The sequence below is a fragment of the Esox lucius genome, chromosome 11 (assembly GCF_011004845.1).
Source record: "Esox lucius isolate fEsoLuc1 chromosome 11, fEsoLuc1.pri, whole genome shotgun sequence".
NCBI lineage: Eukaryota > Metazoa > Chordata > Actinopteri > Esociformes > Esocidae > Esox > Esox lucius.
In genome coordinates, this window is record NC_047579.1 from 24,110,921 (window position 1) to 24,133,622 (window position 22,702).

At 39.1% G+C, this 22,702-nt stretch overlaps 2 protein-coding genes and 1 long non-coding RNA gene across 5 annotated transcripts in view; all 3 read left to right on the forward strand.

Annotated features, from left to right (window-relative positions):
• LOC105012875 (nuclear GTPase SLIP-GC-like) overlaps nucleotides 1-13,822 on the forward strand; it is a 29,187-nt gene extending 15,365 nt beyond the window's left edge. The window contains exons 11-16 of one of the 3 annotated variants that reach the window (XM_034295001.1): nucleotides 4,581-4,841; nucleotides 5,044-5,146; nucleotides 9,449-9,600; nucleotides 12,255-12,428; nucleotides 13,269-13,435; nucleotides 13,548-13,822. In XM_034295001.1, coding sequence (XP_034150892.1) covers nucleotides 4,581-4,841; nucleotides 5,044-5,146; nucleotides 9,449-9,600; nucleotides 12,255-12,428; nucleotides 13,269-13,435; nucleotides 13,548-13,674 — 984 coding nt within the window. In that variant the 3' untranslated portion in view covers nucleotides 13,675-13,822. Of the gene's footprint in view, nucleotides 1-4,580; nucleotides 4,842-5,043; nucleotides 5,147-5,941; nucleotides 6,236-9,448; nucleotides 9,601-12,254; nucleotides 12,429-13,268; nucleotides 13,436-13,547 lie in introns of those variants that run through there. The other 2 variants (XM_034295002.1, XM_034295003.1) reach the window with 2 other exon arrangements.
• Nucleotides 1-20,680, forward strand: part of LOC117595221 (nuclear GTPase SLIP-GC-like) — a 772,829-nt gene extending 752,149 nt beyond the window's left edge. Inside the window, exons 19-25 of the mRNA XM_034295128.1 lie at nucleotides 16,512-16,596; nucleotides 18,373-18,509; nucleotides 18,620-18,666; nucleotides 18,797-18,996; nucleotides 19,157-19,407; nucleotides 20,126-20,239; nucleotides 20,471-20,680. Of these exons, the coding sequence (XP_034151019.1) occupies nucleotides 16,512-16,596; nucleotides 18,373-18,509; nucleotides 18,620-18,666; nucleotides 18,797-18,996; nucleotides 19,157-19,407; nucleotides 20,126-20,239; nucleotides 20,471-20,680 (1,044 nt within the window). The remainder of the gene's footprint in view (nucleotides 1-16,511; nucleotides 16,597-18,372; nucleotides 18,510-18,619; nucleotides 18,667-18,796; nucleotides 18,997-19,156; nucleotides 19,408-20,125; nucleotides 20,240-20,470) is intronic.
• A 138-nt stretch (nucleotides 20,681-20,818) lies between these two features.
• LOC117595170 lies at nucleotides 20,819-22,126 on the forward strand. The gene is made up of 3 exons (XR_004576396.1): nucleotides 20,819-21,046; nucleotides 21,166-21,231; nucleotides 22,091-22,126. It is a non-coding gene; the product is annotated as an uncharacterized LOC117595170 (long non-coding RNA).
• The last annotated feature ends 576 nt before the right edge of the window (nucleotides 22,127-22,702 follow it).

A 22,702-nucleotide genomic window follows, 5' to 3' on the forward strand; every position in this document is an offset into this window, starting at 1 on the left:
GGGAACAAAGTATGTGAGACATTTGCTCTTCTTGGCCGTCTTCTTTTTCAACAACAATATAAGAAACAAGCTTGCCTACTTACCCAGTTGCCCGAAAGCTACTGAATGTGGATATATCTATATAGCCTTGCGTTAGTTTAATGGAGCGCCTCCAAACATGACCTACAATGAAAACGGAATTACAAATTATAGGTACTTATATGATGACTCCTTGCTACTAAGCTATATAAATGAAAAAGATGATATTGTTTTGTTACGATTTTTTTGTTGTTGTTGGAGAAAACAATTTCCATCAATCATCAGTTAGCTTATTTTGTCCATCTTTCCCAGTTAAAAACATGATTTTGTATCAATAGCTGTATATTTGTTTGGGGAGAACATTGCTTGCTAGCTTTTTGTTAAAACATTTCTGGCCAGCTGCCGTAGCTCTTCATATCAAAGGCCTGTGACCAAGACCGCCATTGTGGTGAATTTCAGGTCAGCCGATACAGTTTTATTGTCCTTTTAGTTTGTTTGCTTGGTTTACTGTGAGTAGTTACTGATGCTTTTTGCCAGCTTATTCTCAGCTAATCTTGTCCCTGCATGATTCGATATCCGGTATCATATGTGGTAGTCTGCGTGTCTAACCATTCTGACTAGGTCACTCAAGGACATTCACCTTCTTGTCCTTCAGCCACTGCTTTGGTGGTGTGCTTTGGGTCATTGTCATGTTGAAACATGAAACATTTTCCTTGGTAGCCTCTCTGATCAAACTCCTCCTTGCCTGGTCATCCAGTTTGGGGGGACCACCTGGTCTATGCACGGTCTGGGTGGTACCATACGCCTTCCACTTCTTAATAATGGTCTTAACTGTGCTCCAAAGGACAGACAAAGATGATTAAATAATTTGAAGTGTTCACAACTAAGTGTGCCAAGTAAGATTAAAATGTTTCAGTTAAAATGTCCCTCTCTGCAGAGATGAGTTTTACTCTGGTTTGCCTTTACCGTCCACCATCAGCCAAAGTTGACTTCTATGAACAACTGCTGGTACTACTTAAACATCATACAACACACAAGTCCAATGAAGTTATTGTAATTGGAGATTTCAATGTGAACTGGGACTGTAAGAAAGATAGGAAAACATTAAAGCATATAATGGATAATCTTAATTTTTTTCAACTTGTTCAGCATCCAACAAGGATTACGGAACACTCTAGAACTAAAATAGATCTACTTTTCAGCAACAGACCTGAAAGGATAATTAGATCATACAATTTCCTGACTGGTCTTTCAGACCATAATATTATACTTTTTTCTAGGAAATTGTCCAAGTCGAGGGTTAATAATGATTTCTTTAACACCACAAATAACTGGTCTCCTTATGAGTTTATACCTAACAGCCAACGACAAAATGTGGCCACAGCCCTGTCATCACTGGAATGGGATACAATCCTGTATGATGACAATCCCGAATTATGTACCAGTAAATGTATTAAATCTCTGAAGGATGTTATCTCAACCCATTCGAGTAGTGGGAGATATAAATGTAAACGAATGTGCCACTTGCCATTGCTGAACAAAGAATGTTAGCTAGAGACTTGATATTATAGCATTTTTTTAAATCAGGTCTAACAACAGACCGTCAAAGGTTTACCCATGTGCGAAATAAGGTAACACAGAGTCTGAGACAGGCCAAAGCAAACTTTTTTTATAAAAATACTAGAGAATGCAAACGGCAATGGAAAATTAGTATGGCAAAACCTAAATAAACTGCTTGGTCGAAATCTAAATATAAACAATAAGGAAATGGAGCTTCAAATTAATGACTCGTTTATTAAAGATCCATTTTCCATAGTCACCAATTTTAACAGTTTCTTTATAAATTCTGTGAAAGAGATTACGCAGCATTTTGATCCATCTCTGTGTTCTGACAATGTCTCTGATCCACATCAGCCTGTATTCAAAATCATTGAAATCTCTGACTATGAAGTAACAAAAATTATTGTTGGCATGAAAAATTCAAAAACTCTTGATGCATTTGGCCTTAATACACATTTTTATAAAGAGTACAAGGATCATCTAATACGTCCAATAACCCATCTTCTTAATATGTCTTTTAACCATTCTATAGTCCCTGTAGATTGGAAAGTGGCTGCAGTGACACCAATACTAAAATCAGGTGTTACAACAGACATGTCTAATTATAGACCTATCAGCATACTTCCCGTCATATCAAAAATAGCAGAGAAGTGGGTAGTCAGACAGATGACGGCTCATCTGGAAAATGTCCAACCTTCACTACATCCATTACAGTTTGGTTTTCGGACCCATCACTCCACCGATAGTGCTCTGTGTGTGTTAACAGAAAACATAAAAGGTTTGCTTGACAAGAGTCCTTGTGTCGGGGCTGTCTTCTTAGATTTGAAGAAAGCCTTTGACTCTGTTAACCATCAGATTCTAATATCCAGGTTGACTCAATTTAGCATCTCTGATTAAGCACTTTTATGGTTTAAATCCTACCTGTCCCACAGGAAACAGTACGTGGTAGTAGATGGGGTCAAATCTCCCTGTTTAGATTCTGGAGTTGGTGTCCCACAGGGGTCTGTCCTTGGGCCGGTTCTGTTCTCTCTTTTTATCAATAACCTACCAAATTCATGCCCAAACGTCTTCTCGCAGATGTATGCAGATGACGCAGTAATTTACACTCAAGCACAAAGCATCCAACAAGCAGCTGCTGATCTCACAGCGGCCCTATCCTATGTGCAGGACTGGCTCAAAAATTCATGCCTCATGTTGAACACCAGAAAAACTGTGTGCATGTACTTCTCAAAACGCTTTGTCGAAGTAAGCAGATCAAATGTCTTTTTGAATGGAGAGGAACTTCACCTGGTCTCAGAATTTAAATACCTTGGGGTAGTCCTTGATTCAACACTCTGCTTCAAAAGTCATGTAAAAAAAGTAGCAAAGGTTGTCAAATTTAATCTTCAAAATTTTGGGCACATTCAAAATAATTTAACTATGGGTGCTGCTAAAACATATTTTTATTCGATGATTATTTCTCATTTTGATTACTGTTTGACTACCTGGTCTCTTGCCTGCCCCACAACACTTAAAATCCTAGAAAGTCTATATAAAAAGGCATTAAAAACATTAGATAAAAAACCGCTATCCCACGCTATCTGATATACAAGGTCCTTCACTCCCTCGCTCCGCCACCTCTGAAGGACTTTATTAAATCTAAAGAAAATTCTTTGAGGATCACGCAAGCCTCTACCAGAGGAGACTTGATAATACCTCACAGGTGTACCACCTTCGGTCAGACGGTCCTGTCTGTCCGGGGTGGGAACCTGTGGAATAGTCTTCCTCTAACACTAAGAGAATGTACTACATATAGCTCGTTTAAAGTCCAGTTGAAAAAATGGCTATGGGCAAATCAAAGTTGCACACATTAGTATGTATGTTTTATCCTTTTTTTTATTGTTTTACTTTGTAATGTGTATATGGATTAGTGTTTGTGAAGTTGAATGTAGTTTTGTGTGAATATTGTATATTGGAATTAGCAAATGTATGAACTGACTGTAGATGTACATTTTATTTTGCAATGTTTTTGTGAGCTGTGTGATCTTAGCCCGTGGGACTACAGATGGAAATTAGCCCTTGGCTATAATCCGGCATTTTTACATGAATGTACTCCATGTCTTGTTCATTAACATAATAATAATAAATAAACTGAATGTCAGAATGAGAAAGAAAGGTGATTTAAGCAATTTTGAGCGTGGCATGGTTGTTGGTGCCAGACGGGCCGGTCTGAGTATTTCACAATCTGCTCAGTTACTGGGATTTTCACGCACAACCATTTCTAGGGTTTACAAAGAATGGTGTGAAAAGGGAAAAACATCCAGTATGCGGCATTCCTGTGGGCGACAATGCCTTGTTGATGCTAGAGGTCAGAGGAGAATGGACCGACTGATTCAAGCTGATAGAAGAGCAACTTTGACTGAAATAACCACTCGTTACAACCAAGGTATGCAGCAAAGCATTTGTGAAGCCACAACATGAACAACCTTGAGGCGGATGGGCTACAACAGCAGAAGACCCCACCGGGTACCACTCATCTCCACTACAAATAGGAAAAAGAGGCTACAATTTGCTCGAGCTCACCAAAATTGGACAGTTGAAGACTGGAAGAATGTTGCCTGGTCTAATGAGTCTCGATTTCTGTTGAGACATTCAGATGGTAGAGTCAGAATTTGGCGTAAACAGAATGAGAACATGGATCCATCATGCCTTGTTACCACTGTGCAGGCTGGTGGTGGTGGTGTAATGGTGTGGGGGGTGTTTTCTTGGCACACTTTAGGCCCCTTAGTGCCAATTGGGCATTGTTTAAATGCCACGGCCTACCTGAACGGGAGCTTCGTGCCCTGGATGTGCATCCCACAAATCGTTTGGATATTGTGGGGTACTGTGTGTAAAGCTGTAAAAAATTCAGAATTTGTATTTTAATTTCAGGCTGTAAAAGTTGAACATTCTGAAAGTTGGTGACTTTCTATACCCACTCTATGAATCTTTACTGATGAACAATTTCCTTGACACTTTTTCAGTTTGTAGGAAACTGCTCGGCTGTTTGGATTGTGAGTGACATTTCACGAGCAATTTCAGAAAAGGAATCTTGGGAGATTTTAGACAGCACTGTTACCTTCTTTGGACCTGGTGGAGAATGTAGAAGCATCAGCTTTATTTGCACCAAGACAGATGATATTGAGGAAAGTCAAAAGGATAATGCTCGCTCCACTATTTTGACCAGAAATGAAAGAACCAAGAAAAAAGTGAGGGAAAAATTCAACAAACAAAAAGATGTAAAGGTAAGTCAGTGGAGACATTTTTGAATCCTATGCAGTTCAGAAATATTTACTGTTTCTTATATACAAAAATCTCAATATTTGTATGTATGTAAGGCAGTTCTAACATTAGTCAAAGTACAAACATTTGCATGCCAAAAAATAATATTAATATCTTCAAAGGGTGTCTGGAATTTCCTCTCACTGTTTTGTGATCATGTTTCAGAAACACTTCAGTGATGCAGAGGGTCTCTTTAAGGTGTTTACTGTAAGTTCCAAGAAATACAACATGGAAAAGCAGAGTGGACCAGATGAAAAAGAAATGACAGGTACAATGACTGAACATGTTTTTTTTATTCTACAACATATTCAAGGTTATAAAAATTATAAAAACAGTTTTAGGGGAATATAATAAATTCTCTCGAATATCAAGCAGTATGCATATTTTCGCACCAGATTGATGAAAAGGAGTGTGATGATGCAGTGCATGTAAAAGGCATGTTTTCTGATTTCAGAATGAAAATATAACGCTCAATGTGTTTGCATTGCATTTTCAACTCTATTCCATTTTCAACTCTGCATTTTGCATAAGAAAACCCTGTTGTGTTAGATTAAACTGTATTGTCATTGAACAATACAAGTACAGTACAACGAAATTATTAAGTATTTGCATGTTACAAGTGAAATGTATAGATGTGCAATGAAGGCATATACAAGTACAAATGGCAATGCAAGGCAAATTGAAGGTAGCATGCACAACTGAAATGCCTGCTGGTGTGGGAATTAAGAGACCTGTACTGCCTCCCTGATGGAAGGAGGGAAACAGTTTGTGGCATGGATGTGAAGTGTCCCTGATGATGCTGCACGTCCTATGCAGACACCACTTTTCGCTGTAGGTCTACGATGGTTGGAAGCTGGTCTCCTGTGATGTGCTAGGCTGTTCTCACCACCCGTTGCAGGGCCTTCCATTTGGCCACGGAGCATCTGCCAAACCACTCTGTGGCACAGTTAGTCAGGATGCTCTCAATTGTGCAGCGGTAATAGTTCACAAGGATCTTGGAAGATAGACAGGCCTTCTTCAGCCTCCTCAATAAGTACAGGTGCTGCTTCACATTTTTCACCAGGGTTGAGGTGTTAAGGGTCCAGGAGAGGGCCTTGGAGATGTGGACACACTGGAAATAAAAGCTGGGCACACACTCCACCTCAGTGCCATCGATGACAACTTGGGCATGACTGCAGCCTTTAGACTTCCTGTAATCCACAATGAGCTCCCTGGTTGTCTTTGCATTAAGGCACCTGACCTTCTCACTGACTCATCATTCTGAGCACCCCCGGGGACACCATCAGGACCAGCAGCCTTCCATTCATTCTCCCTGCTCAGTGCAAACAACACATAAAGCTCAGCTTTAACACTAGAACCGCCAACTGCCTACGCCAGTTGGCGTTTGAGTTTGTAACTAAAATAAAACTGCCATTTTGAAAGCTACACCCTCCTCCTTCAATGACCTTTCTTAAATAGGAATAGCCCACGCCACTTAGCGTTGGTACCCAAATGGTACCCAGGTGCTAATCACCCCTCATTGAATGCATTATGTCAATAGATGAATACCCGATATTCCAGACGAATGATCAGACCTTGGTTGAATTTTAATGAACTTACAAGTGAAAAAAAACATTTCCATGACCATTATCGAAATATAATACAAATGATATAGGGTACTTATCACACCTTACCATTTTTCAATGGTGTTGGCTAATTCATCAAATGTAAATCTTAAATGTAAATCTACAAATGTATTATGCTAAATAATTATTCCCTAAACGAAATACCAAGGATATTGTTTACCAGTCACCAATTACCAATTCAACAAAGGTATTACAAGTTACAGCTTTTATTTTAGAAGGGAAAGAGTAACTAAATCGCACACACGTGCACAATTAATTTTCTCTGCTTATTTTACTGAAGATTAATACTGTACAAATGTATTAGCCTAAAAATTATTCCCAAAACCAAAGTCCTCACCTCACCTCATACATGAATAACGAAATTTACAAATGTAAATTTGATTAGCATAGTTAAAGAATGATCAAAGGACGACTTACAGTACTGTCTCGCAGTGGCATTTGGGGTCACCGTTGGTTAGTTAAATTTTTTGCGAGGAGGCTGAGGCATTGGAGGTGGCGGCTCATTATTAGAATCAGAAGAAGACCCAACATCCCAAACGTCAATTTCGGGATCTATTTCTGATCCTCCATCTGACTCCATCTCATCAAAATTTTGCAGCATCTGCAATGCTGTCAGGGCGTCAAATCATTGAGTTTGGTTTGCTATTGTGAACTAAACGCTGTAAATTATGTCTAAGTTGTTTCTGAATTGCTCACTGAGTTCAGATTACATACAATTGTATTGATGAAAACAGTAAGGTGTAATACATTTGCGGAATTGATAATTGGTGATTGTTGGTGTTAGTTTTGTGAATAATTATTTAGCATAATACAATTGTAGAATCTTAGTCTTCAATAAAATAAGTAGAGAAAAATCAAAGAGATGATCGGATGTGTATGCGATTTTGTTTCTCTTTCTCTGCAAACAAAAACAGTAACGTAATACGTTTGATTAATTTAATTGGTAGTTGGAGATTGGTAAAGAATGTCTGTCTGGTATTTATTTCTGTAAAAAAAATACATAGACCTAAAAATAGGAAAATGTGATACATATGTTGAATTGTCAGCCTTTATCGTTTGTAATTATGTTTCAATAATAGCCAAATTAACCTTTTCACGCCTAAGTTTCAAATATCACTTAACGGCCCCCCAGAGTTTTTTTTGCGTGTGATTTCAGTACTTATGTGATTATGACATCACAATACATTTCCTGCAGCTTCCCAAAAACAACACGCTGCTTAATAGTTACAGTGGGGAAAACAAGTATTTGATACACGGCCGATTTTGCAGGTTTTCCCACTTACAAAGCATGTAGAAGTCTGTATTTTTATCATAGGTACTCTTCAACTGTGAGTGACGGAATCTAAAACAAAAAACCAGAAAATCACTTTGTATGATTTTTAAGTAATTTATTTGCATTTTATTGCATGACATAAGTATCAGTATAAGTTTTCAGTTTCAGTGAAAAAGTCAGATAGCTATGTCAAATTACATCACCATAAACAATTCTGAACTTATTCTGCTTTGCCTGTAATTCCCATATATATACTTGCTTCTCTTTGAAACCAATGTATACTCTTTTTTGTGAATATATATACATTGTTACCGGGGGGCAATTAAACCATTGCCGTCTATAAACCTGTTTTCAAAAATGTTGGGATAAAATTTAAAAGAGTGTGGGGGTCTCATCATCTATGGTACATAATATTAGTAAAAGATTCAGAGAATTCTGAGAAATCTCTGTATGCAAGGGACAAGGCCAAAAACCAATATTGGATTGCCTTGATCTTCGGGCCCTCAGACGGCACTGCATTAAAAACATTCTCTTGTAGAAGTCACTGCATGGGCTCAGGAACACTTTTGAAAACCATTGTTTGTGAACACAGTACGTCGCTGCATCCACAAATGCAAGTTAAAACTCTACCATGCAAAGAAGAAACCATAAATAAACAAGATCCAGAACCGCTGCTGCATTATTTGGGCCCAAGCTCATTTAAGATGGACTGAGGTGAAGTGGAAAACTGTGCTGTGGTCTGATGAATCATAATGTGAAATTATTTTTGGGAATCATGGACACCACATCATCTGGACTAAAGAGGAGAGGGACCATCCGGCTTCTTATCAGCACACAGTTCAAAAGCCAGCTTTCGTGATGCTATGGGGTGCATAAGTGCACATGGCAATATATATGGGTTTTGGAGCAACATATGCTGCCATCCAGAAGACATCTTCAGGAAAGGCCTAGCTTTTTTCAGCTAGACAATGCCAAAACACATTCTGCATGTATTACAACAGCATGGCTGTGTAATAAAAGAGTCTGTGTGCTAAACTGGCCTGCCTGTAATCCGGACCGGTCACCCATTGAAAACATTTGGCACATGAAACGAAAAATACAACAAGATCCTGAACTGTTGAGCAGTTGAATATCCTATATAGCAAGATAGGGAAAACAATTCACTTTCAAAACTACAGCAATTGGACTGCTCAGTTCCCTAACAGTTACTGTTAAAAGTAGAGGGGATGCAACAAAGTGGTTAACATGCCCTTGTCCAAACTTTTTTGAAACGGGTTGCTGGTGTCAAATTCAAAATGGGCATGTATTTTTGAAAACTATATAATTTTTCAGTTCCAACATTTGATATGTTGTCTTCGTACTATTTTCAATTAAATATATTCCAGCTCCAATGGAATATACTTTCCGAAACAGATACACAGACATTAATGTACATATATGTACTTATACTGCGACTTGAGTAACCATACCAACAGTATTTTTTGTTACTTTTACACAAAGTTTGCTGTACCAATGAACCGGCTAAAACATACATTGAAAGCATAAAAGCAAGCCCCAGCAACTTTACTTATAAAGTTCAAATCTTATTAATGATGTGAATTAGAATGTGATACAAGACAAAACTGTGTTGAGCACCCTCTTGAATTGCCCCTGTTTTTTCACTACATTCTAGAAGAGTGGATGAATGCCCTTAATGATACAGAAATACCTCACCTTCAAGAATTTCTCAGAAATCTTAATGATCATCACACAAGGACATCAGATTATATTTCTGGAGCGGATGGGATCCTCTCTCTGATACAAGCAGTCAGAAACAGCGACATGGTATTGTACCTTTCAGCATATTAACTGTCTTCCTCCTAAACAACATACTTATTCTGCGTTCACAAGGTGTATACTGTAGTTAGCTCATTACCTAGCTAGGCAGATCGCTTAACCTGTTCAATCATTTCCAAGACAAATTCCAGATTTTTACTGACATTTTTCCCCAGGTAAAACTGCATGAAAGTTACAGAAATAAGAGTTACAATTTATGAAATGTTAGTTATTTAACAAGGGAAGACGCTGTGAAAGCTACAGAGCACACAACCATAGCATAACGTCCATAAGAGATTCCTGAAAGGAAGAGAACTAGAGCATGAGGTGGTGCAGGTGTGAATTCCTAACGCTAAAGGGCGAGTGAAGGAGACAAGTCTCTTAACATATGCCGCTGCTCATATCCAACTGTGAGCCGCCACAGTTAGAGTTCCAACCAGTGCGACACATGCCACCAGAGGAAGGGCTAAGCTATATCTACAGTGAGGGAAAAAAATATTTAATCCCCTGCTGATTTTGTACGTTTGCCCACTGACAAAGAAATGATCAGTCTATAATTTTAATGGTAGGTTTATTTGAAACAGTGAGAGACAGAATAACAACAACAAAATTGAGAAAAACACATTTCGAAAATGTTATAAATTGATTTGCATTTTAATGAGAATAAGTATGAAATAAGTATTTGATCCCCTCTCAATCAGAAAGATTTTTGGCTCCCAGGTGTCTTTTATACAGGTAATGGGCTGAGATTAGGAGCACACTCTTACAGGGAGTGCTCCTAATCTCAGTTTGTTACCTGTATAAAAGACACCAGTCCATAGAAGCAATTAATCAATCAGATTCCAAACTCTCCACCATGGCCAAGAACAAAGAGTTGTCCAAGGATGTCAGGGACAAGATTGTAGACCTACACAAGGCTGGAATGGGCTACAAGACCATTGCCAAGCAGCTTGGTGAGAAGGTGACAACAGTTGGTGCGATTATTCGTAAATGGCAGAAGCACAAAATAACTGTTAATGTCCCTCGGTCTGGGGCTCCATGCAAGATCTCACCTCGTGGAGTTGCAATGATCATGAGAACGGTAAGGAATCAGCCCCGAACTACGCAGGAGGATCTTGTCAATGATCTCAAGGCAGCTGGGACCATAGAAAAAAATTGGTAACACATTAAGCCGTGAAGGACTGAAATCCTGCAGCGCCCGCAAGATCCACTCTGCTCAAGAAAGCACATGTACAGACCCGTATGAAGTTTGTCAATGAACATCTGAATGATTCAGAGGAGAACTGGGTGAAAGTGTTGTAGTCAGATGAGACCAAAATCGAGCTCTTTGGCATCAACTCAACTCGCCATGTTTGGAGAAGGAGGAATTCTGCCTATGACCTCAAGAACACCATCCCCACCGTCAAACATGGAGGTGGAAACATTATGCTTTGGGGGTGTTTTTCTGCTAAGGGGACAGGACAAATTCAACGCATCAAAGGGATGATGGACGGGGCCATGTACCGTCAAATCTTATTCCCTCAGCCAGGGCATTGAAAATGGGCCATGGATGTGTATTCCAGCATGACAATGACCCAAAACACACTGCTAAGGCAACAAAGGAGTGGCTCAAGAAGAAGCACATTAAGGTCCTGGAGTGGCCTAGCCAGTCTCCAGACCTTAATCCCATAGATAATCTGTGGTGGGAGCTGAAGGTTTGAGTTGCTAAACATCAGCCTAGAAACCTTAATGACTTGGAGAAATGCAAATCAATTCATAACATTTTTGACATGTGTTTTTCTGGATTTTTTTGGTTGTTATTCTGTCTCTCACTGTTCAAATAAGCCTACCACTAAAATTATAGACTGATCATTTCTTTGTCAGTGGGCAAACATACAAAATCAGCAGGGGATCAAAAAAAAGAATCCCTCACTGTTTAAGGAAAGCAAATTCAGCAATGGAAATTGTCGTTTAGGGAAGTAGAAATCGCCGTGACATGAAACCACCAAAATACATTTAGGTAGGGGCTGAACCATCAGAGAGAAGGTCTCAGCCGTCTCCACACTCAAGAGGAATCTGTGCACCGCTGTCGCTGATCTGTCACGAAGAGCTGAAAAGGAGGTGCAGGGGGCAGGAGTAGCCATCATCGCAGTGCCCGTGTCAGCTGAGCTATGTGCCTATTCATTTTCAGTGGTGGCTGCGTACACGGTGGGTTAAACCACTAATAGCGTAGCCCTCTAGGGGGCAGAGCTCCACAACATGAACTGTATCAGTTATTATTGATACAATTATTATTATTCAAATTATCTAGTCACGTTCTTCACGCTTGTTAGGCTACAGTACTGTACACAGAAGTATGCTTGCTTTAGCTTAGCTGCCTAACATTTAACTACTAACATTAGTTGCCCCAAAATGAACAACTTTCATTATTTCAATATACATATTCACAGACATATGATTGTCTCCGCTCAATGTGAAACGAAAAATATGTACACCTACATTCACCGATTTCAGCATGCTCACTAGCTATAGACAGCAACTGGGAATGTGTCTCAACTTGACTTACAGCAAGATAATAGCGACCACATTTTTAACACTCAGATATTAATGCATCTATAGGCAACACAGTATTACTTCATGTAAAAAAGTGTGTATAATATTGACTCTGTTGAGTTGCATTTCAGAAATACAGCAAAGAAGAGGTGCGCCAGGATTTGGAACAGAGGCTTAATGACAACCTTAAATCCATTGGTCAATACATGGAAAAGCCTCGTAAGATTTTTGACCAGTGCCTCTCACAAGGAGTTCAACAGTCAGAACATTCATGCAAGAAATTAATGAATGAAGTGATAGCACCAGTAAGCTGATCAAAAGATATATAAATAAAGCCTTTTTTTCACCATCACTTTAAATCTGTATTAACTGGTTTGTGCTTGAGCTAGAGAAGCTTGACAAACAAGTTAAGATATACTTCTGGAAAAAAAAAATCAGAGGAGTCTCTAACTCCATACAAGACCAATCCGTATTTATTACATAGAAAAAGGGGTGTGGTAAGTTGTTGCCCATCGGTCTCATGTCAATCAAACACATGCCCTTTGTTCTATCACATGTCCTGGGCTTGACACAAGGGACATGGTGTCTTCCCTCATGTGGTTAACTTTATTAACCCTTAAGGGAAACTTAAAACATCTAGACAACCTCCAGGTTGGCAGATGATTAACCCTACAACCTACTGTGACCAATCAAGAATGCCCCCTAAGACATATACCAGATCCCTCTCTCCTACGTTCCTAAAGAACAGAAAGGACTGACACCTTCTTTGTCTAGGCAGGAGGACATGGCCCAAATACCTAATAATCCTCTGATATTATACAGACATGTGTGTCACAATCAAAGTAAAGATTTACATACCAGCCAATGGAAAGACAGATATTTCTCAAATGTTCCTTAGTTCAAAATTTCCATAACAAACCTTTTTCTTTCCTTTCCAAAAAAGTTGAAAAGGAAAGTTTTGAGTGAGGAACAGAAGGGTTAAAATTCTCTCTTAATTTTAACCCTTCTGTTCCTCAATCGAAACTTTCCTTTTCACCTTTTTTGGAAAGGAACGAAAAAGGTGCTGTGATCTCTTAATTTTTTCTGGAGCTGTATTTCCTTTGCTGTACCATAAAATAACTGCTTATTTTACTCTTTTTTTTCAGGAACGGATATCAGGCAGTAGATATCATAAAGTATTGAAGTGTTTATGCCAGAATTATGGCATTTACAAACCAAAAGGGACCAGTTGCCGAGGAAATATGAACCTTAATGAGAGTTTAGCCTCATGCATGAGAAGTTTTATTGATGAAGAATTTACTTATTTTTTCCCGTAAGTTATTTTATTATAATGAATCCAATAATTAGCACTAAAGGTCGATCAATGTGGAATGACAAGGCACATTCCAGTCTTGTAACCATATGTTCTAACCATATTTTTTCAGAAATGACAAATGTGGTCCAATCAAAGAGAAGATTGAGAACTTTACCCTTGACACAAAAAGCTTGGTTAAAAAGCACAAGAGTTTGTCACTGCATCTGACATTTCTTAAGACAGTAGGGTTTTCATAAAAAATTGGAAAAACATACAGTTTACAGTTTTTTATTGCATTTGTATACATGTTAATAGAGCGTAAAATAATGGATTACAGTGATATCTTGTGCAAATACAGTTTACAGGGTCATTTAGAAACGTGAGTAAACTAAACCATGAACTGAATTAAAGGGGCTTCTTGAATAATGTTTTGTATCTTAAAGGAAAAAGAGTTAAAGACGCAGCTAATCTGTGACGTCCTCAAGAAAAAGAAGCAGATCTACTTAACTTTATCCGAGTCAATCAAGGACTCCATGCATGTATCATATGAAAGTAAGTACTAAAGTTGAAATGTATTTTTTTATTTAAAGTAACAAAGTAGGGCCCAAGGTGCAGTGGTCTAAGACGCTTCCTCGCAATATAGCAGCGTCATTGTGGTGTTTGAATCCTGGTCTCAGTATACAGACAATAACTTGGGGTCTAGCATATGTTAGCACAATATATCTAGCAACTCCTTGTGGTAGAATGGGCTGCTGAAATCTCAGTTGCGATTGCAAAAGCTGAGGAACACTTTACTCCTTAAGCGTGTGTATTCTTCATTAGAAGAGCAGTGTGATTAGAATCAAAAGGCCTGGCAATATGTGCTTGGAGGAAACATCTTAATACTAGATCATGTCGCACCTGCTGCCATATTGTTTCCACAAGGTACATTATGTCCATATAAAGAAATCTGAAATGACAAAATTGGGGAGAAAAATATGAACACATACTTTTTTTTAATTGAAAAAGGGGTCACCTGAAACCTATGTCCCATTTACAATTGAGCTCTGCATTCAGGAAGAAGAACACCTACGATTAGGTCCGGAAATATTTGGACACTGAAACAAGTTTTGTTATTTTGGCTGTTTACCAAAATATAAGTTACAGATAAATAATGAATATGCACTTAAAGTGTAGCCTCCCAGCTTTAAGTTGAGGGTATTCATATCCAAATTGGAGGAAGGGTTTAGGAATTACAGCTCTTTAATATGCAGCACCCACTTTTTCAAGGGACCAAAAGTAATTGGACAGTTGACTCAAAAGCAAGTTCATGGACAGGTGTGGGCTATTCTTTCATTATTTCTTCATCAATTAAGCAGGTAGAAGGTCTGGAGTTGATTCCAGGTGTGGCATTCCCATTTGGAAGGTGTTGCTGTGAACCCTCAAAGGAGCTCTAAATGCAAGTGAAACAGGCCATCCTTCGGGTGCAAAAAAATATAAAAGTATGCACTGGTGAGCTCTGCAACACAAAAAGGCCTGGACGTCCATGTAAGACAACAGTGGTGGATGATCATAGGATCCTTTCCATGGTAATGAAAAAGCCCTTCACAACATCAAACCAAGTGAAGAACACTCTCCAAGGGGTAGGCATATCATTATCATTATCCAAGTCTACCACGAAGAGAAGACTTCAGGAGAGAAAATACAGAGGGTTCACCATGAATGGTGCAAACCAGTCATTAGCCTCAAGAATACAAAGACCAGATTACACTTCACCAACAAACATCTCAAAAAGCCAGCCCAGTTCTGGAACAGCATACTTTGGACAGACAAAAATCAAACTGAAGATCAACCTGTACCAGAATGATGGGAAGAAAAAAGTATGGAGAAGGCTTGGAACTGCTCATGATTCGAAGCATACCACATCATCTGTAAAACACGGTGGAGGCATTGTGATGGCATGGCCATGCATGGCTTCCAATGGCAATGGGTCACGGGTGTTTATTGACGATGTGACAGAAGACAGAAGCAGCCGGAAGATTTATGAAGTGTATAGGGATATATTGTCTGCTCCACTTCAGTCAAATTCAGCGAAGTTAATTGGACGGCGCTTCACACAGATGGACAATGACCCACAACATACTGCGAAAGCAACCCAGGAGTTTTTTAAGACAAAGAAGTGGAATATTCTGCAATAGCCGAGTCAATCACCTGATCTCAATTCGATCATCGAGCAGGCATTTCACTTGCTGAAGACAAAAAATAGGTCAGAAAGACCCACGAACAAACAACACCTGAAGACAGTGGCAGTTAAGGCCTGGCAAAGCATCACAAAGGGTTTGGTGATGTCCGTGCGTTCCAGACTTCAAGCAGTCATTGTTCGCAAAGGGTTCTCAACAAAGTATTAAAAATGAAAATGTTATTTATGATTGTGTTCTTTTGTCCAATTATATTTGAGCCCCTGAAATAAGGGGACTGTGTATGAAAATGGTTGCAATTCCTAAATGTTTCATATGATATGTTTGTTCAACCCCACTGAATTAAAGCGTAAAGTCTGCACTTCAATTGTGTCTCGATTGTTTAATTTCAAATACTTTGTGGTGGCGTACAGAGCCAAAATTATGAAAATTGTATCAATGTCCAACTATTTCCAGACCTAACTCTAATACACCACCATTTCAATAGAACTTTATAAAAGACATACAAATACACTCACATTAAGAATAACAGTTACATCTGTCATTGTACATGCCATCAAGTAGCCCTTTAGACTAATATTTTGGAGAACATATTTTCTTATAATGTGGAATGTATTAATAGCATATGAATGGTTATGGAAAATATATTACTTTGTTTTAGATGCATCAATGCATACAGGAAAAGGATCCCTGCAAAAGATGAAAGATGAGCTACATCAGCACATGAAAAAAGCAAATATTTTCAAGAAGGCCAAGAAAGATATGATGGATGGTTTAACTGAACTGAAGGTTTGACACGCAGTATGTTGGCATTGAAAGGAAGTCCTGCATATTGATGTATTCAGTCAACTCCAAAAAGGCACTCCAAAATACATTCAAGAAGCATAGTTCTTAAACTATACTTTTTCCTGTATTAGGATCACATTTTAAAGCAGATGAAGTGTAAGCTACAAGAATCAATCGAGATCTCACTCCAGACTCCCAACAGCTCATTCCTCCCAGGTAAATATAGTGAACATAATTTCTTTACCTATTCTAATTTAGTTTAACTCAAGTACAAGTCCCAGCACTACAGTTTTGTATCATGTGGATACCAGGGTTCAAATCCTGTAGAATAGCCCTGGAATCCCATGGAGAGTGTTGCAATTGGTTAGCACTGCCCTGATTTGAGGTCTAATTAACAGAATTTGGTTGTCATGTGCATTGACAATTTCCTGTAGTGGGTTAGTTGCCTGTGAGCTCAGTCAAGGTCCAGAGAGTGTTCCTTCTGTTATTTAAGGTGTGGAATGATAAGAACCAGAACAGCCCATTCAGGTTGCACAGGCAGTCCAGCTCCTCCAGGATGGCACATCTATACGTGCCATCGCAAGGCTTGCTGTGTCTCCCAGTACAGTCTCATGAGCATGGAGGAGATACCAGGAGACAAGCCATACACAAGGAGAGCATTACAGGGGCGTAGTAAGGCATCAAGCCAGCAGCAGGACCGGTGCCTGTGGGATCTAGTGGGACCTGTGCTTACAGCCCAGCACCATGCAGCTCGATTGGCATTCGCCAGAGATCACCAGAATTGGCAGATCCGCCATTGGCGCCCCGTTCTCCTCACAGATGAGAAACATTTTAATTCTGAAAACATTCTATTTCTGAAACTTCTCAAAACCATATTTTTTTGGAAGAGCTGTTTCACAAAAATGTCCATTTGGACTACATTTTATTCAAAAACAGCCAATAGTTCATTGACTTTGGATTCTGGTGTAAAATGATCTTAACAAATGTTTATCAAACATTAATATACTTTATCTTTGGATGTAATTAAAAAGAAAGGAGAGAAACCTGAATAGTGCAGTAGTAAATACTGTATAGTCAAATCAGTAACTGCAAGACCACGGATCAAATTCTGCTTGCGGATTAGCTGTGGAGTCCCACGAAGGGCAGCGCAATTGGACGGCACCTTCCAGGTTTGGGGGGTTAGTCATCAAATATGGTCGTCTTGTGTTGTTACGCACTCTAACCGGCTCAGGCACCTGTTAGCACAATCATTGTTTTTGGCCAGAGAAATTGTTATTCTGGCACTTAGGGATTCCAGCACACACTTCTTAGTTAAGCCAGGATTGTGACAATAACAACGTTGTTATATGTGGTTTGTCCTTTTGTAAAAGGGAGAGACACAGGACAGACACATTGGAAGTGTTCAGAGCCCTGGAGGGAATTTTACTAAAATAAATAGTGGTAAAGGAGGAGGTGAGGGGGAAATCAAAAACAGATGTCAAACCGCTCTCTGCATCATCTCTGGGGTAGCCTCCCAGTGGTGGTTTGGGATTAATGGGCACGAGTGGTTGTATGCTTGTGGGGGTCTCTTCACACTTCTTCTCAGTCTCCTGCATTGTTGGGATAGAGCAGCTTTGAGGGCAGCATCGTTTGGCAACATACTCCTTATTCCTTGGCATTTACAAATCCTTGTCCATCATGCTCTACTGGGGCATCTTTATACTTCCCCTGGCAAGGTCCAAGGTCCCCTGGCAAGGTACAATTCTGTGCTGGTAAAAACTTATGGCTACCTGAACAGAACCCTAACCCAAAGCTAGAACATTCTAATTCCAACATTCCAATATGGAAGTAGTCGGCATTAAAACTGCAAAATCTAAATGGAAAAATCTTCTATAAGTGATTTGAAATCAAATTGTTGTATTAAGTAGATTTCAAGTGACTTGACCAGGTTTTAAAACCTTGAACTTTGCTTTTGAAATCTTCTGCTTGTCCCGAATTGTTTCTTTAATACAGATGTCACTGAGGATTATAACAAGATTAAGGAATTGATGGCTCACTTTTGCACAATACCCGTCACTACAATATTGGATCCTCACGCAAAAAACACTGGATTTCAGTCTCAGAGTTTAGCGGGACAGAAGGATGTGGAGGTACATTTGTTGGGAGATGATTAACCTTCACACCTAAATCATAGGAATTCTGTCTAAGAGTATCTCATCCTATGTTCCAGATTTGACTTGAAATCCCATTTCTCTTTCAGGGGCCAAGAATTTTAACTAGTCAACATACCCGCTGGTCTACTTATAGGTAACCATTGATCACGTAACCTGCTTTGCAGCATTGTCATACTAACCACAAATAATTAACTCAAACACATTCAAGTATATTTTTATTAAAAAGGTCTGACTGTCATCATTGTCCTACATCTTCCTTTCAGGCTCCAATGCCCTAAGGCAGGTATTTTCCAGTCTGGTTTAACTGGACTGGTGTTTGAGATGGCTGGCAAGGGAGATGTTCATTTTAAAATGAGTCAATGGGACACCAGTGTCCTGGGCTCCATGACTCCAGCAGGACCCTTATTCAGCATCAGCTGCCCTGCAGTCCTTCAACTGCATCTCCCACACTGTATGTGTGACGGTAGGTGATGCATCATTCAACTAACTGTTTCTATTACTTAAAGTTTATTTTAATGATATAGCTATACGATTACTGACACTACCAATGAATAATCCATTGACTATTAATACATAATTTACATTGATTAACAGTCGTTAATATATTTTTTCTTATTCTGCAGATGAGGACGAAGTCTTGTCGGTGGCTCATTTTACTGGTGGCACAATGGAGATTGTGAAGCCCCTCAAGACAACTGCCTCCCACGTGGTTGTAAACATCCCAAACCCTTCCCTGGTGGGCCTCATCAGATGTGGTTTGTCTACACTCCCTATCCAAAGCCAGGTGCTGCTGTTCCTCTGTCCACAAGGGAACACAAACCAAAAGGGGATGCTGAATGTTTTTCTGTTGCCCAAGAATGTGCCAATCTGCAAGGTAATAATCATCAGTTTAAAGGAAGGTCAAATGCAAATTCCTAAGCAAATATGTCAACTGGCGCGTTGCCTTTTTGAACTCTTACAGACATTTTTAGTAAATTAACTGTCTTGCTTGCAATGATTTTTGAGTTTCTGAGTCCATGGGACACCACCCTCATAGGATTTGTTATAGAGCATCAGCAAAACTAAGTTAATGAAGAAATCTCCCACTAGAATATTTAAGATTAGATTTGGGTAACCCCTTCACTATCTCCACATGTTGTTGTGTTATAGACTTAATTTATATTTGATTATATAGTATTTGCCATTAATCTACACACAATACAACATATTTACCAAGTGATTATTTGTTTCTTGGTCAGGGAGGTGACCAAGAACCCAATGGCCATTCTAATAGAGCTTCAGCGTTTCTCTGCAGAGATGGGACAACATTCTTGAAGGACACCCATTTCTGTAGCATTCCATCAATCAGGCCTTCTTGGCCCAGTAGCTAGATGGTACAATCTTAGAAATAGTCACCTCATAATAATTTATTGAGTTTCAGAATCCTCAAATCAAATATTAGAGAGAACAAAATGTTAATGCACCAATTTGTAATTCAGTAATACATATACAATAATTATTCATGGGTTTAGTACTTTTGCTAAAGCACTGTAAAGTTGCAGGACAAATCTATGATTCCCCATCAAACTCAAGCACCTATATTTTTCTTGAAGGTGAAACATCAACAGAAGGGCAGTGATTTTATTCAAACCAGCTCTGAATGCACTTTGAGTCCTGGAAGGAGATATAGTCTCTGTTGTGAGCTGGTGGACTGTAACATATTAAAAGTAAGCATGGACAACACAGACACAAACATACATTCTTACATTTTTGGTGATTTAGCACCCAGAATATTTATTGGTATTGCTATTTTGTGGAATGTGATACAATGTTTGATATAAACTGTAAAATATCACTAAGTAACAAAAGTTATTTTAAAAATAATTGACAACTACAGTTTTGTTTCAATCTGGGGCTGTCTAGATTGGGCTAATATTCTCTTTTATGTTGTGTTTCAGAGCATGCAGTTTGATAGCGACTACACCCGAAAGTTACTACCTACATTTCAGGTGTCCTTGGAGTGTATTTCAGATGCCAAGAACATGAACCTGACCCTTTTAGACAGAGAGACTAATGACCAGAAAGTGTGGGAGTTTGTAGTTCAAACCAGTTCTATCACGTCTCCCTCTGTACCAGCTCCCCCTTCTGGCCCGTCGCGGCTCCAGTGATCAACGTCACCAGTCTACTAGCTGCCACCACCCCTGTTTCCATCATCAGCCCCAGACTGTTGTTATCTAGTCATCACACACATCTGTTCCCCATTCCATCATCAGCTTGTGTATATCTGTTCCCTCTGATCCATTTGTCCTTGTGCTCGGTTGTCTCATATTGTGAGTTAAGTGTTGGACAGTAGTTAGCTGTTCAGATGTCTGATTTAGTTACATATGTTTTAAGAATTGTTGGAAAGCACCATGTCTTTAAAACTCCTATGAGATGGTTGCGTGATGTCCGAAGCTTCAAACGTCATCAATCATGTGGTATTGTTGCTCAGATGCAAGCCTCGGCCAGAGTGGTTTATTTCGAAGCAAGTCTCGGTGAGTCGGCTTCACGCATCCCATCGCAACTGTTTTCAACTCACAGGATATAATAATCTGATTACATTTTTATTCTCAATTAAAACATTTGAAGAACATCTATTTTTTTTTATATGCAGATGGAGAGTGGCACATTGGACAATTTTCTGGTACAGCCATCACATACTGAGGAAAAATCTTATATGGTAAACTTTTGTTACGTTTGTTGCTGTTTACCAAAGTTTCCATTTATTTGTTCCGGTACCTTTAGTTTATTGGGATACGAAGTGTCTTTTAAATCAATGTAGCATGTCATATTACATTGTGGCTAGCTATGCTATGGCTATGTAGTTTTCTTTCACATTAACTATTTTGAGTCGCCTAACATGTATATACGGACACATAACACATTAAAACAGGATTGTGGAACTCAAAATATTAACTGTACTGGTACTTGTCTATGAATATTGGATAACTGGTACCAATAATTGTAAAAGAAGAAACCAAAGCATATCGGTATGCGAGTCCTTAACTCTGATATTGACAGTTTTCAACTAGCCTACACACAACACAGTTTCCCCAAAATTTGGGACGCTGTGTAAAATGTTAATAAAAACAGACTTTAACACAGATGTCACTGAGGATTATAACAAGATTAAGTCTCTGTTGTGAGCTGGTGGACTTGAACATACAGTGGATATAAAAAGTTTTGAAAAATAAAAAATGAAAAACTCAGTGTGCACACCCTTAAATTAATACTTTGTAGAAGCACCTTTTGATTTTATTACAGCACTCCGTCTTTTTGGGTAGGAATCTATTAGCATGGCACATCTTGACGGGGAAATGTTTGCCCACTTTTCTTTGCAAAAGCGCTCCAACTCTGTCAGATTGCGAGGACATCTCCTGTGCACAGTCCTCAGATCACCCCACAGATGTTTAATTGGATTCAGGTCTGGGCCATTCCAAAACGTTAATCTTCTTCTGGTGAAGCCATGCTTTTGTGGATTTGGATGTGTGCTTTGGGTCGTTGTTGTGCTGAAAGGTGAACTTCCTCTTCATCTTTAGCTTTCTAATGGACACCTGAAGATTTTGTGCCAAAATTGCCTGGTATTTGGACCTGTTCACAATTCCCTCCACCCTGACTAAGGCCCCGGTTCCAGCTGAAGAAAAACAGCCCCAAAGCAGGATGCTGCCACCACCAAGCTTCACTGTGGGTATGGTGTTCTTTTGGTGATGTGCAGTGTTGTTTCTGCGCCAAACAAACTTCAGCCGGCTTGGATGTTTTTCTTTGTAAGAAAAGGCTTCAGTCTTGCCACCCTACCCCATATCCCATTCATATGAAGAATACGGGAGATTGTTGTCACATGTAGCAAACAGCCAGTACTTGCCAGAAATTCCTTTAATGTTGCTGTAGGCCTCTTGGAAGCCTCCCTGACCAGTTTTCTTCTTGTCTTTTTATCAATTTTCATCAACTTGCATATTACTGCATTCTGTTTATATTTGCATTTTACATAGCGTCCCAACTTTTTGGGAAACAGGTTTGTTATGTATGTGGTATGTGTTCTGGTCCAGCCTCATATGGTAAACTTTAGTTTTTGCTGTTTACCAAAGTTTCCATTAGTGTGTTCCTTCACCTTTACTTTATTCATAATCTATATCAAATCAATGTAGTATATT